At 50.4% G+C, this 15,048-nt stretch overlaps 1 protein-coding gene across 1 annotated transcript; it reads left to right on the top strand.

Annotated features, from left to right (window-relative positions):
• The first annotated feature begins 7,982 nt into the window (after window positions 1-7,982).
• LOC121448246 (matrix remodeling-associated protein 8-like) lies at window positions 7,983-12,276 on the top strand. Its single transcript, XM_041652102.1, has 10 exons — window positions 7,983-8,135; window positions 8,961-8,984; window positions 9,077-9,379; window positions 9,586-9,687; window positions 9,801-10,271; window positions 10,610-10,777; window positions 10,857-10,896; window positions 10,969-11,045; window positions 11,119-11,199; window positions 11,383-12,276. The coding sequence occupies exons 1-10, from the start codon at window positions 7,994-7,996 to the stop codon at window positions 11,406-11,408; spliced, it is 1,434 nt and encodes a 477-aa protein (XP_041508036.1). The 5' UTR covers window positions 7,983-7,993; the 3' UTR covers window positions 11,409-12,276.
• Window positions 12,277-15,048: the final 2,772 nt, after the last annotated feature.

Here is a 15,048-nt window from a genome sequence, read left to right as displayed (position 1 = left end):
TTAACCACTGAGCCATCTCTCCAGCCCCTTGGAAACTTTTATTAGTTATGAATGATCAGCCTTATCTAATGCTTGTCCCACTAGCTCATGATTTAACCTGTTTTTTTTCATCTGTTTTGCCTTAGGGTTTTTTATCTTTTGTTCTATGTGTTCTATTTCCCTGCTTCTTCCATGGCTGGCTAGCATCTGGTATTATAGATGGAAGTTTCTGCCTGCCCAATCCCACAGCCATTCAGTCCCAAATAAACACACAGAGGCTTATATTAATTGTAAACTATTTGGCCTATTGCTCAGGCTTATTACTAACTAGCTCTTACAACTTAAATTAACCCATAATTCTTATTTCTATTTAGCCATGTTGCTTGGTACTTTTTCTCAGCAAGGCATTTTCCGCTTGCTTCCCCTGCGTCTGGCTGGCAACTGCGTCTCTGCTTTTTCTCTTCCCAGAATTCTCCTAGTCTGGTAGCCCTGCCTAAAATGCCTGCCTGGCTATTGGCCAATCACCGTTTTATTAAACCAATATGAGTGACAAATCTTTACAGTGTGCAAGAGCAATATCCCAACACATGACATCCCCCTTTTTCTTCCTCCCTGCCCCCAGCCTAGATTCCTCCTCCTTATTCTCTCCACCTGCCAGCCCGGCTACCCCACTACTGCTTAGCTATTGTCTGTTCAGCTTTTTATTATATCAATCAGGTGCCTTAGGCAGGCAAGGTGAAATAGCAACACATCTTTGTTTTTTGTTTTTTTTTAAATATATTTATTTATTTATTTATTTATTTTTTATGTATACAATATTCTGTCTGTGTCTATGCCTGAAGGCCAGAGGAGGGCGCCAGACCTCATTACAGATGGTTGTGAGCCACCATGTGGTTGCTGGGAATTGAACTCAGGACCTTTGGAAGAGCAGGCAATGCTCTTAACCACTGAGCCATCTCTCCAGCCCGCAACACATCTTTACATAGCAAATAAATGCAATACACCTTTCTATAGTTAAAGTAATATTCCAAATTCCACAGCAGTTGCCTGGATTTTTTTTCCCTTCAATCTACTTTCCCTAGCAGAACTGATCAGTCCTAAGTGTAGGGCTACAGGGTCTGAGGTCAAGAACCCTAGGGAGGGATGGGTCTTATAAACTGTCAGCTTGGGGTTTGGAGGAACAGTACTGATCCCTAGCACAGCAAACTCCAGTACAGGCTGAAGGTGTGGATCAGTTGGTAGGTGCTTGCCAGACACACACAAAACCATGGATCTGAGACTCAGTACTCAAGGGGTGGAGTAGAACTTCAGTGTCCAGTGTGATGGTACAAGCCTTTAATCCTAGCACTCAGAGACAGGTAGATCTCTGAGTTCTGGGACAGCCTGGTCTACAGAGTCAGTTCCAGGACAGCCAGGTCTACACAGAGAAGCCACGTCTCAAAAACCAAACCGAAACAAAAAACCCAAACAAACAAAAAGGAAGTTCAAGGCCAAACTGCTTAGAAGAGACCCTATCTTTTTTTTGGCTTTGTTTGTTTGTTTGTTTGTTTGTTTTTTTGGTTTTTCGAGACAGGGTTTCTCTGTGGTTTTGGAGCCTGTCCTGGAACTAGCTCTTGTAGACCAGGCTGGTCTCGAACTCACAGAGATCCGCCTGCCTCTGCCTCCCGAGTGCTGGGATTAAAGGCGTGAGCCACCACCGCCCGGCTTTGGCTTTGTTTTTTGAGACAGGGTTTTAGCCCAGGCTGGCCTTGAACCCACAGAGATCGCCTACCTCTGCTTTCCAAGTGCTGTTATTAAAGGTTTGTGCCACCACATATGAGTTCCAGCCAAGATGACATAGAGAGACCCTGTCTCAAAAATAACAAAGATTTGGGGCTGGGCATTGTGGCACATAATTGTAATTCCAGCACTCGGTAGGCAGAGGCAGGAGAATTACCTGAAATTCAAGACTATCCTGGTCTACACAGCAAAGGCCAGGCCAGTCAGTGTCACACAGCATAGCAAGACCCCGTCTCAGGGCGGGCGGGCGGCAGAGATGGACGACATAGTGGGTAAAATGCTTGCCATACGAGCCTAATGATCCCTGGAACTTACCCATGGTGGGAAAATAACAGTTCTCAAATGTTGTCCTCTACTTTAAAATTGATGGACTGTGGCCAGCAAGACAGCTCACAAGGTGAAGGTGCTTATCACCAACGCTGAAAATCTGAGTTCCATTCCCAGACCCCACAGTTCTCTCTGATCACATGGACATTGTGACGTGTACAGCATGACATAGACATCACCGCATACACACAAATAAAACAAATTGATGGGTTGGTGGGGTGTCGGTATTCAAGTGCTTTTGGAACATGTTTGAAGTTCAATCCATAATGCCAAGAAAATAACCTGCCATGTATAGTCCAGGCTGCCCTCCAGCTCACAAAGATTTGCCTCAGACTCCCAAATGCTAGGCTTGTGTCACCGTGCCTGGATTTTTGCTTTTTGTTTGTAACTTTGGCTGCTTTGTCACCGACTATGCGAACCAGGCTGGATTTGCCTCCTGTGTGCAGGGATTAAATGTGTATGCCATCATACCTGACACCACAATAACACAACTAATGGGGACTGGAGAGATGGCTTGGCAGTGAAGAACACTGACTGCTCTTCCAGAGGACCTCAGTTCAATTCCCAGTGCCCATATGGTGCCTCACAAAGGTCTGTAATTCCATTCCAGGAGATCTGCCACCCTCATGTGGCCTCCACAGGCACCAGGCATACATGGGATGCACATACACACATGCAGACAAAACGCCCATATAAATAAACATTTTTAAAACATCTGGCAATTCCATGTGGATATATATTTCGCAGCAGGAGGCAGTGGAAGCATAGTTGCCTGCACTCAATGCTGGCGCACCATCTGCTGACCTCACTGGCTTACAGGGCAGAGGAAACTAAGGCAGAAACTACTGGGTAATAGTAGGGTCTGTCTTAACTGGTGGAACCTTTGGTCTTGAGCATAAATAACAGCATCTCACTCAGGCAGGCACAGTTGCACACACCTTTAATGCCAGCACTTGAGAGGCAGAGGCAGATGGATCTCTGTGAGTTTGAGGCCAACCTGATCTACACAGTGATCTACAAAGGACAGCCAGCACTGTTACACAGAGAAAAACCCGTCTCAAAAAACAAGAGGCTGGAGAGATGACTTGGAGGTTAAGAGCACTGATTGCTCTTCCAGAGGTTCTGAGTTTAATTCCCAGCACCCACATAGTGCCCAGCACCCACATGGTGGCTCACAACCGTCTATAATGAGATTTGGTGCCCTGCATGTCTAAACCCTGTATATATATAATAAATAAATCTCTTTAAAAATAATTAAAACAAAACAAAATAACAACAAAGAAGTATATAATGGTCTGTTAAATAACATTTCTATGTTTCGTTTTTCTAGTCCCAGGTTCTTACTGTGTCGATTCTCTCCCAGTGGCTTCTGGATCTCTCCAGGATAACAGAGCCCTAGTAACTGGCATTCCCTCCCAAAGACATAACCAGGCCTTTAGAACGGGGTCCACAGAGCACTCTGCCTGCGGTGTAAGAAACACAGTGGAACAAACCCTTTGGACCCTAGGAGAACCAACAGACATGCAAGTGACTATTTCTAGAAAGTGGGTCAGAACTCAGAACACATTCCAAGGGTACAGTTTGTGGTGAACTGCCTGCTTTGATGTGCAAGGGCTTGGTTTCAACTGCTTCACAGAAATCTCTCTCACCAGGCTGAGGGTAGAATGATGGTTGTTATGGTCTGAGTGCACCAGGACCATATCCCCCACCTCTTGGACATGAGGGGTCCACACAGATCCAGATGGACTTCTGGCCCAGCAGTTTGTCCTTGTTGGCCCCCATCATACATCATACCCAGCCCTTACTGAGAAACCAGGGGCTGTGGACACCGGCAAATCATTCTTTATGAAATGAACAGTGCTACCATGGAGTTGGGTTGGTCCCTTGCTGCTGTGTAAAAAGTCACATCTATTACATCAGAGCTCCATGGTCTAGCCCTGCTCAAAAGTCTCAAAATCTTGATGTCAGAGAATCTCCAAAGACTGGTGGCCCACTTCTAAACTGCCTACAGAATCTGCTTCCTCCACGCTGTAGGAATGAAGACATTTTGTCTTGGCTGTGGTCTAGGACTATCTCAGCTCCCAAAGGCCACCCTTAGGCCTTGTTCTGTTGCCCACCCCGTGCAGACAGGGTTTCTTTGTAGCTTTGGGGCTTGTCCTGGAACTTGTTCTGCAGACCAGGCTGACCTCAGAGTCACAGAGATCTTCCTGTCTCTGCCTCTCGAGTGCTGGGATTAAAGGCATGCGCCACCACTGCTGGGCCCAGTGGGATTCTTAGTTCTAGGGAGCTGTTCTCCTGGATTGGAGGGACTAGCTCCCTGCACCTGTTCTGGTGGCTTTGCCACTAGAGCAGGGACATTCTCCCATTTTTTTCTTTAGTTTTTGGAGACAGGGTTTCTCTGTGTAGCTTTGGAGCCTGTCCTGGAACTTGCTTTGTAGACCAAGCTGGGCTCAAATTCTCAGAGATCGACCTGCCTCTGCCTCCTGAGTGCTGGGATTAAAGGTGTGCGCCACCACCGCCTGGCGGGACATTCTTTCACTTTTTAATGTTATGCAGCCTAATCTAGTGTGCATCTGACTGTGCTGCTCACACTCACACTTACACAGAGGCCTCCATGGTGCAGACCCCAAACGGCCATAGTCTTGGGAATTCTTGGACTTTTACTCACTGTGAGGATTTGATAGGGACCGTTTTCTCCACGTCTTGTCTGTCTGAGGCAGTTCTAAAAACCACTTTAGTAATTTTGTGTGCCATCAGGCCAATCTAGTAAGATGGCCCAGACCTGTTTTTGTTACATTTATTTTAAAACAAGTTCTTACTGATGGTGATCCTCCTGCCTCACCTCTTGAACGCTGTGATACGAGGCATGTGCCACCATGCCCATCCCACCTCTGTCATTTAGAAGTGATCATAAGGGGCTGGAGAGATGACCTAGTGGTTAAGAGACCTGGTTGCTCTTACAGAGGACCCAGGTTTAATTCCCAGCCCCTAAAGGTGGCTACTACCTGTAGCTCCAGTTCCAGAGGATCTGATGCCCTCTTCTGGCCTCAGAGTGCACTTCAGGTAGTACACAGTCATGTGCAGGTGAAATACCCATACACAAAAAAATACATAATTTTTAGATGTATTTATTATGTATATAGTGTTTGGTCTGCAGTATGCCTGCAGGCCAGAAGATGGCGCCATATCTCATTACAGATGGTTGTGAGCCACCATGTGGTTGCTGGGAATTGAACTCAGACCTCTGGAAGAACATCCAGTGCTCTTAACCGCTGAGCCATCTCTCCAGCCTCCACATATAAATATTTGTAAATGATCATAAACTGGAGGTGTGCAGTATGTATCATCCTAGCACTTGGTGTGCAGAGGCAGGTGGATCTCTGTAGGTTCAGGTCTAGTCTGGTTTATATAGTGAGTTCCATGGCAGCCAGGGCTATGTCTTAAATTGATTAATCAATTAATTAACTAATTAATAGATTATAAAAGATAAGTGTGCTGGTCTGTCCACAGGGCAGACTGGTACATCCATCTAGTTCAGCACCGAATCTTGAGTGCTTGGCACACGGTGGGTGTGCAGTAACTGCTGGATAAATGAAGACCGATGTGGGTCTTTATGACGAGCAACAGTGGATGCATAAGCAGCTCTCGGTTTGTGCCTGTGTCTGGTCTGAATATATTCCTCGGGACCACAAGAAGCCTGTGGCGGGGGAGCCGAGCCTGACTGAATCTCTGGTTCTGTGGTTTTTCTTCCCAATGAGCCAGGCTGCCTGGAATGTCCGAGTCACCAAGAATAGGAGCCAGCATCAGATTCTTAGTCTTTGTGCCTAGTGGGCTGGCTGATACCCCTTGGCTGGCCACACTCCTAAAAGAAAGGGAGATAGGTCTAGGGTTCTGGGTTGGCTGAGGCTTGGCCAAAGTACTATGAGGTCCGTGGTTTTGCTTTGTCCTGGTCTGTTCTTTTTCTAGAGGGACAAAGATTCTAGGTGGGACTGGGAAGCAAGGGGCAGGGAGCTGGGGGCTCCACAGTACAGACTGGGAAGGAGCTGGAGTGGCTCAGGCCTTTGGCTGTGGGAGGGGCAGGTGGCTTGGTTAGCAGCCCAGGCTGCCTGCTTGGCTCCAGTTCTTGTCTGTGGTTATTTCCTGCTTAAAGATGTGGTGGTGGGGGCTGGGAGGAGGGCAAACAGACTTCTGCTGTCCATCTTGGCTCCTCTGGCCTACAGTAGAGGGTAGGATGGGGGAAGAAGGTGTTGGCCAAGGGTCATCTGTTCCCGTGTGTGTCTCGAGGGGGGGCGGGGTCAAGGCTCCCATAGATACCAGCATCTGGCCTGTGACCTGGAAGTAAGCTATTGGGATTTGTAGTTTGAGAGTTCCCCAAACCTCAAGTGGAGCCCTGAGGCCAGGAGTCTGCACAGGGAAGATCTGAGCCGAGGTGTAGAACAGGTGCCCCAGACTCCTCCTAGGCCTGGGCCACCTCTGTGTCCTTCCATCAATTCCTGAATACTCTGCCTCCGTGGAGAGAAACAGGACAGCCTGGGACAACCATGGGAGAGTGGGGAGGGGAGACAGATACAGCAGAAGTCAATCCCCCAGAGTGTGGGGTAGAGACAGACATCAACACCACTTAGAAAAACAGAAGGGAAGGCCAGAACAGGAGGATTGGGAGATGGCCTGCTGGGTGGGACTTGTTTTTCCAGAATAAAAGGCCCAGGGAAGAGCTGGGGGCCAACTTCGTGCTCTGCCTGGCCCAGATCCTGGGTGGCTCCCTTAAGTCCTGAGAGACTTCCTATAACCTCACTACTGGTCCTCCCTGTTTCCCCCTCCTCTCCAAGAGCCAGCTAGGCTGAGGTTCTGGCTTGTCTGAGGACTTGGGGTTCCCACCCCAGCCCCCAGGGATAGGGCCTGTACCGATTACTATCTAAAGAAGTGGCTTAGCCTGCTTAAGGGCTTCTGAGGTCTTTTGGATTCTTTTCCTTTCTTGTTCTGAGGTTTGCTTAACTAGTAGGAGTGGACTGGTACACAGTGCTGCTCTGTTATTTCCCATTTGTTTATATGACTTTGTTTTCCCAGGGTTTCAAATTTATGCTTTCTGTTGGGAGCGTTCCACTCCCCTTTCCTCCAAGTGGAGGTTTCCCAGATCATAGTAATCCAGTCCTAGTTTCAGGACTGGGTTTGCCTTATGAATGTGGACAGCCGCCATCGTCAGGCCATGAGGAAAATCTGACCACACGGGCACTCTGTCCTCGGTGTCATCTCCCTGGTTGGCTGTTCTTCGTTTTGTTTGAGACAGGGTCTCACTGTGTGTAGCCATGATTGCTCTGGAATTCACTAGGAGGACCAGGTTGGCTTCAAACTCATAGAGATCCACCTGCCTCTGCCTCCCAAGTGCTAGAATTAAAGGTGTGGGCCACTGTGCCTGCCTGGATGATTAGTCGTTCTCGATCCTAAAAGATAACAGTACCCATAGTGCCATCGTGTTGTCCCCAGGTAGCCCACCATGGTGCCAAGGAAGGGCATAGTAAAATCACCCTCATCCGAATTGTAGCTGGAAGAACCGCCTGATCTGGCAGGGAGAATATAAGAATGGAGAAAACAGCCCGGGTTCCCTGGCCTGGCTAATGGCATGGGAGAGGATGCAGACCATGCACATCCAGACACGAGTTCTGCTGCAGTTCAGAAAGTTTACCAGATGCTTGGCACCCACATGGCCTCAGGAATCCTCACACTCAGGCCTCTTCATCTGCCCCTCCCCAGGACTGACCAGCGACTGGCCGAGAGCATCTACTCGGACCCTCCCACCTTCTGGGCCTGGACGGGGTGGCTGCCACACTACAGGCCAGCCGAGGTTGGGGGAGGCCAAGCAGTAGAGCGGCGCAGTAGGCGGGACACAGACCCGGCCCACAGCTCCGTGATGTCAGCGGGTGCTGGCAGGGAGGGGGTCGGCTGTTTTTCTGGAGACTTAGAGCCGAGTAAGACAAAGCACAGCGCGGTCCCTGCAGGCGCCATGGAACGACTGTCCTGTGTCTTGCTGTGGAAACTGGTGCTTCTTCAGAGTGAGTGTGAGAGAGGGTGGGACTGGGCGTGGGACAGTGAGTGGATGAGCTGTGTTGAGGCTGGGAGGAGTAGGGAGCACTCATCAAAGCAAAGAGACTGGGCTGGGTGCCTCAAAACAGCAGTTCACCTTCAATTCATGAAGCCTTCATGTACTCTCACAGAAATCCCAGAGGGCCCAAATGGGGAGGATGTAGCCAAGGGTGCTTCCTGCGCCCGCTGTGTGACTTCAGGGTCAGCTGCTCAGGGCGCAGTCCTCCCAGATGTGGGGAAGGGAGTTAGTGGGGCTGACAGCTAAGGGACTAACAGAGTCTGCTCCAACCCCTTCCTCAGGGCCCCCAGGCCTGCCCACTCTGGCCTGCTGACCAGGCACATTTTCCCTAGAACTTTGGCTCTTACGCCACTTCCCACAGCAATCTCTGGGGCCAGTGGTGGCAGATCGGGATTTGCTCCCTGTGTCACCTGTTGGGACTGTAGCAGGGGTCCAGACTGGCACCGCAGTACCGCCTGGAAGGGGTGTAGGACAGGACTATGGATGACTAAGTCTGACTGGGTCCTAAAGGTCCGGCACAGACGCAGATATTACTGCCGGTTGTCCCGGTGCCATGCTAGAGCAGTTCCCTGCAGCTCACGGCCAGGTGTCCGATTTCTCACTTAGCAAAGCTGTCAATATAGCCAGGAATGTGACACTAAGGGTGTAACCTGCACTGGTTAAGTGGGCATCATGGCAACACAATGCCAGGAGGCCGCAAGTCAAGTGGCCTTCCAGCTTGTGGGTCCTGGGATCAAAGGCGAAGAATGCCGACAGCTTTATTCCTCTCCTACAGGCCCCGCTGTCCTTCTGTACTCAGGTTAGTATCCCCTACCCAGCTCTGGGCCAGGCCCCTTTAGGGTCCCCTTCTAACCCAACCCATTCTGCCGCTGACTCCTCCTTCCTGACAAGGGCCCTCAGGTACCGCAGCAGCCAGCAGCTCTGTGGTGTCCGAGTCCGTGGTGAGCTGGGCAGCTGGGACCCAGGCGGTGCTGCGCTGCCAGAGCCCGCGCATGGTTTGGACCCAAGACCGGCTGCACGACCGCCAGCGCGTGGTCCACTGGGACCTCAGCGGCGTCCCGGGCAGCCAAGGGCGCCGACTCGTGGATATGTACTCGGCGGGTGAACAGCGTGTGTACGAGCCGCACGACCACGGCCGCCTGCTGCTGTCGCCTTCTGCCTTCCACGACGGCAACTTCTCACTGCTCATCCGTGGTACGCTGTGGAACCGTGGTGGGGCTGAAACTTTGGCAAGAGTTGAAACCTTGGCAGGGGGGCGGACACATACCTTTGACGAGGCGAGGCCTGTGAAAGGGTGGAAACTCGAAGGGGCGGGGCCATGTAGGGGACAGAACCATTTTAGGGGAGGGACTATGGAGGAGGATGGGTCCCACACGCTGAGGTTATCTTCTGCGGAGCAGCTGTGGAGGAGGGAGACGAAGGGGTGTATACCTGCAACTTGCACCACCACTACTGTCACCTCTACGAGAGCCTGGCCGTGCGCCTCGAGGTCACCGACGATCGTGAGTGCGCCCCTCACCCTCCTTTGCTACTCCCACCCCTGCCGCAGCCGGTCTTTCCCCTTCCTCACCTCTACCGGGCTGTGATCTGGCTGCCTCTCTCAATGCATCCTCAGCCCTGTTAGCTCGCGCGTACTGGGACGGCGAGAAGGAAGTGATGGTGGTGACCCGCGGCGCGCCGGCACTGCTGACTTGCGTGAACCGTGCGCACTTGTGGACGGACCACCACTTAGAGGAGGCGCAGCAGGTGGTGCATTGGGACCGACAGCTGCCTGGGGTGTCGCACGACCGAGCTGACCGCCTGCTTGACCTGTACGCATCTGGCGAGCGCCGCGCCTACGGACCATCCTTCCTGCGTGATCGCGTGGCAGTAAACGCCGACGCTTTTGCACGCGGCGACTTCTCCCTACGCATAGATGCGCTCGAGCCGGCTGATGAGGGCATCTATTCTTGCCACCTGCACCACCACTACTGCGGCCTGCACGAGCGCAGAGTCTTCCACCTACAGGTCACTGAGGCTGCCTTTGAGCCACCTGCTCCTGCCTCTCCCGGTAATGGGTCTGGCCACAACACTGCTCCTAGCCCAGGTGTGTTGTAGCCTGCTGGCCCCAAGAAGGGGCCCTAGTGTGACCGACCTAGGGTGCTGAGGGTACCGCGGAGAGTTTCTTTCTCCTTTCTCTCTCTCTCTGCTTTTTTTTTTTTTTTTTTTTTTTTTTTTTTTTTTTTTTTTTTTTTTTGGTGTTTTGAGACAGGGTTTCTCTGTAGCTTTGGAGCCTGTCCTAGAACTAGCTCTTGTAGACCAGGCTGGTCTCGAGCTCACAGAAATCCGCCTGCCTCTGTCACCTGAGTGCTGGGATTGAAGGCATACGCCACCACGCACAGCATGCCATACATAAGATTTCTGATGCTTGCTACTTATCTGTAGATCCCACACTGGTAAGTAGATCCCGAGGCCACAGCGTCATCAACGTCATTGTCCCAGAGAGCCACGCACACTTCTTCCAGCAATTGGGCTATGTGTTGGCCACCCTGCTGCTCTTCATCTTGCTGCTCATCACTGTAGTCTTGGCGACACGCCATCGTCACCGCGGAGGTGAGGTGGGACCCTTGGAACAGAGGGGCCCAGGTTAAGGGAGGATAGTGAGACTGACTAAATACGCCTCTCTTCACAGGATGCGAGACCTCGGACAAAAATGCTGGGAAATCCAAGGGGTGAGTTTGCTTGCCCAAGCCTTCTCCCGGACCTGCCCTGCCCTGGCCTCCTAACCTGCCATCTCCCTTTAGGAAGGATATGAACATGATGGAGTTTGCTGCGGCCACAAGGGACCAGGCCCCTTATAGGACTGAGGACATCCAGCTAGGTAGGAGTGAGGGCCACAAGGGTCCGGGGGAAGTACATTTTTGGGTGGGACTTAACTCTTTTCTTCTAACCAGATTACAAAAACAACATCCTGAAGGAGAGGGCTGAGCTGGCCCACAGTCCCCTGCCTGCCAAGAATGTGGATCTGGATAAAGGTGAGCAGTTAAGGGAGAACCCAACACCCCATCCCACACATGACTCTACAGGACCCTGTAGATAGGAGACTCCTGCTATCTTCTCTGAGAAGGCCTTGGGAAGTCACGCCAAATATCTTCCCTGACTTTCCCACTGGGGCTAAGGAACAGAGAGCAGATACTAGCCATTTTCTTGGCTTCCAGAGTTCAGGAAGGAGTACTGCAAATAAAAGGATCCTGAGCTTCTGGCTGGGCCAGCAGCTCTATACCAAAGGATGTCTCCCTGACTCTCCTGTGGCACTCCCGGCTTCTTCTCAGCGGCTGGTCCCGCTTTCGTAGAAACTTGGCCTGAATTTGGCCGAGCAGCTGCCTGCACTTTGTTCTTCCAAGAATCACCCTCACCTTGGTGCACAACTGTGGGTTCCCTCGAGACGCTGGTATAGTATGGTTGCTGATCACCCTCACCTTGGTGAGCAACTGTGGGTTCCCTGGAGACGCTGGTATAGTATGGTTGCTGATCACCCTCACCTTGGTGCGCAACTGTGGGTTCCCTGGAGACGCTGGTATAGTATGGTTGCTGATCACCCTCACCTTGGTGAGCAACTGTGGGTTCCCTCGAGACGCTGGTATAGTATGGTTGCTGCCTTTCAGTCACCTGTACTCCCAACTTTGACACAACGTCCGCTAAATGCACAGTCTCTCGTGGCTTCTTCCTGCTAGGGTCAGGAAGACATTTAGACTCCTAGTCACTGTTCAACATGTTAACCATTGTCTTGGGGAGCCCCTAGGGACTTTCTGGACTGCACTACGCCTATGCATCACTCAGAGCCCTGCTGTCACATGTTCTGAGTCACGGGCCCTCCACTTGGAGCTGGCCCATTGCCCCTGTTCTGCTTCAGATCCCTTCCAAGAGTCTCACCAGCAGTTACTGGGTACCGTGTGGCTCTTGGGCTCCACATCCCCCTTTGCTGGGGCTCTACTTGTCCTCTGCTTTGGCTGAAGATGGGGGAGAAGGTTCCGAGTGGCCTGCGCTGCCACACCAAGCAGCGCCTACTGGGGAAGTTTTCATGTCAAAATAAAGAACACATCTGATTCTCAGTCTTGGCCCTGCTGTTCCCCTTCTGTTCAGGGAGGACATATCCGGGCCTTGGGAACCCCCAGGGCGCTCATAACCTTCACATGAGTTCTGCTATCCTTCCCTACCCCCTTGAGTGGAAGCTCTATGACTAAGTTCTCCTAGGATCAGATATCCTGTGACACAAGAACCCATTTTTCATGGCGAAGGACTTTCAATCCCTTTTCCAAGTCCTGTGTGGACAGGAAAGACAGGGGAGTATACAATGGCAGAGGGGGAGATAGGACATAGAAGGAAATGGTGTTGGCCCAGTCCTTTGAGAAGCAGATGCTAAGATGGAGTAAAAAGAAGAACAAAGATAGACAGGCAGGCTCTCCAAGGATACAGGTCTGCGGAGATTTGGGCAGAAAGAGCCCCAAGAGGCAGCGCTTGGCCAACAGGAGCAGGTATTGGTTTTCAGGTACTGGTCTCCTGGGGCTAATCATGACTGGACACTGGCTGTGGGACCTCAGTAGAAGCAGAGGTAGAAAAGCAGCTAAGAGGGCTGGAGAGATGACTCAGAGGTTAAGAGCACTGCCTGCTCTTCCAAAGTTCCTGAGTTCAATTCCCAGCAACCACATGGTGGCTCACAACCATCTGTAATGAGATCTTGTTCCCTTTTCTAGCCTGCAGGCATGTGTGCAGGCAGACCACTGTATACTTAATAAATAAATAAATCTATAAAGAAGAAAAAAAGAAAAGCAGCTAAGAGAGGACACAGGATCCTTTCCTCTCTCTCTCTCTCAATCTCTCATAAAAATTTCTTTCTTTCTTTCTTTCTTTCTTTCTTTCTTTCTTTCTTTCTTTCTTTCGTACCCAGTGCTCTGTCTGTGTGTATGCTTGCAGGCCAGAAGAGGGCAGCAGATCTCATTACAGATGGTTGTGAACCACCATGTGGTTGCTAGGAATTGAACTCGGGACCTTTGGAAGAGAAGCCAGTGCTCTTAACCTCTGAGTCACCTTTCCAGCTGCCCCCTCAATTTTTTTTTTTTTTTGGTTTTTCGAGACAGGGTTTCTCTGTGGCTTTGGAGCCTGTCCTGGAATTAGCTCTGTAGACCAGGCTGGTCTCGAACTCACAGAGATCCGCCTGCCTCTGCCTCCCGAGTGCCCCCTCAATCTTTTTAAAAAATTAAAAAATTTAAAGCTAGGGGCTGGAGAGATGGCTCAGAGGTTAAGAGCATTGCCTGTTTGTTCTTCCAAAGGGCCTGAGTTCAATTCCCAGCAACCATATGGTGGTTCGCAACCATTTGTAATGGGGTCTGGTGCCCTCTTCTGGCCTGCAGGCATACATGGAAGGAATGCTGTATACATTTGGCTCAGCATTTAGGAACAACAACTGCTCTTCCAGAGGACCCAGGTTCAATTCCCAGCACCCACGTGGCAGTTCATAACTTTCTGTAACTCCAGTTCCAGTGTACCCAATACCCTTACACAGACATACATGAAGTCAAAACACCATTGCACATAAAATAAAAATAAATTATATTTATTATTATTATATATATAATATATATATCTTAAATTTTTAAAAATTTATTATTTTATGTATATAGGTGTTTTGCTTGCTTGTATGTCTGTCTGTGTACCACATGTGCGCAGTGCTCATGGAGGCCCAGATGTTTGTTTTGAGACAAGGTCTCACTATATAGCCTGGTCTGGAACTCACAGAGATCCATCGGTGTCTGCTTCCCTAGTGCTGGGACTGGATTAAAGCACATGTTGTCATATCCTGCTTTATCGTTTCTTTTCATCTACATTGTGTGAATGTTTGTAGATAGATGAATGGTATGTATGAACATGGGGGTCAGAGGATGACTCGCAGAAATCTATCCTCTCCTTCCTAAGGTGGTCTTCAGCCTACACTATGTGGGTCCTGGGGTTCACACTCAAGTCATCAGACTTAGCAGTGGGCACCTTAAGTAGCTGAGCCATCTTTTTGTTCCTATTAACTCTTGCTCCCCTCCAATGCTCTCCCAAGAACAGTGAGGACAGGAAGGGATGGCAATCACCCACAAGGACCTCAGTGACCTGTTGGGGTGTGGCTTGAGGAAATACCTCACGCTAGTGGCCTCTGGTCCCATCAGTGGTCACACCGCCACTAGAGAAGACCCCTCCTATAATGGCACAGGTTCTGGCCTCACACCCACCTCTTCCACAGTGACCCAACCTGCCCCTATCAGCATCAACATCAGTACCATGACTCCTACCAGGCCTCTGGCTTCTAGTTCCTCCTATAATTTGGGGTGTCAGGTGGGAACAAGAGCAGCTGGGCAGTGGGGACCCTTGATTATGAGTGCTACTGACCAATAAATAGATTGGCAGTATCGTGTGTCTAGCCTGAGGTGCACCCTAGAATAGAACTGTCTTCCTTCTCCCTTGAGCAGACCCGCTGAAGCCATCTTGCCTGGCTCCTTCAGGTTACTTCTGTAGAGATTCAAAGAAGAGGACCAGGGGCTGGAGAGATGGCTCAGTGGTTAAGAGCATTGCCTGCTCTTCCAAAGGTCCTGAGTTCAATTCCCAGCAACCACATGGTGGCTCACAACCATCTGTATTGAGATCTGGTGCCCTTTTCTGGCCTGCAAGCATATACACAGACAGAATATTGTATACATAATAAATAAATAAGTATTTAAAAAAAAAAGAAGAGGACCAGCTGCTGGGAAAAGGGTTCCCAGGGTAGCAGGCCCCTGTGGAGTAAGGGATTACTCCCAAGGACTCTGCCTAGGCTGACTTCAGAGGCCTTTAGTATGCATCCC

Source organism: Microtus oregoni, unplaced genomic scaffold (assembly GCF_018167655.1).
Source record: "Microtus oregoni isolate MIOR12 unplaced genomic scaffold, Mior012 000005F_ref0000423, whole genome shotgun sequence".
Taxonomy (NCBI): domain Eukaryota; kingdom Metazoa; phylum Chordata; class Mammalia; order Rodentia; family Cricetidae; genus Microtus; species Microtus oregoni.
This window is presented reverse-complemented; position numbering and strand designations above follow the sequence as displayed.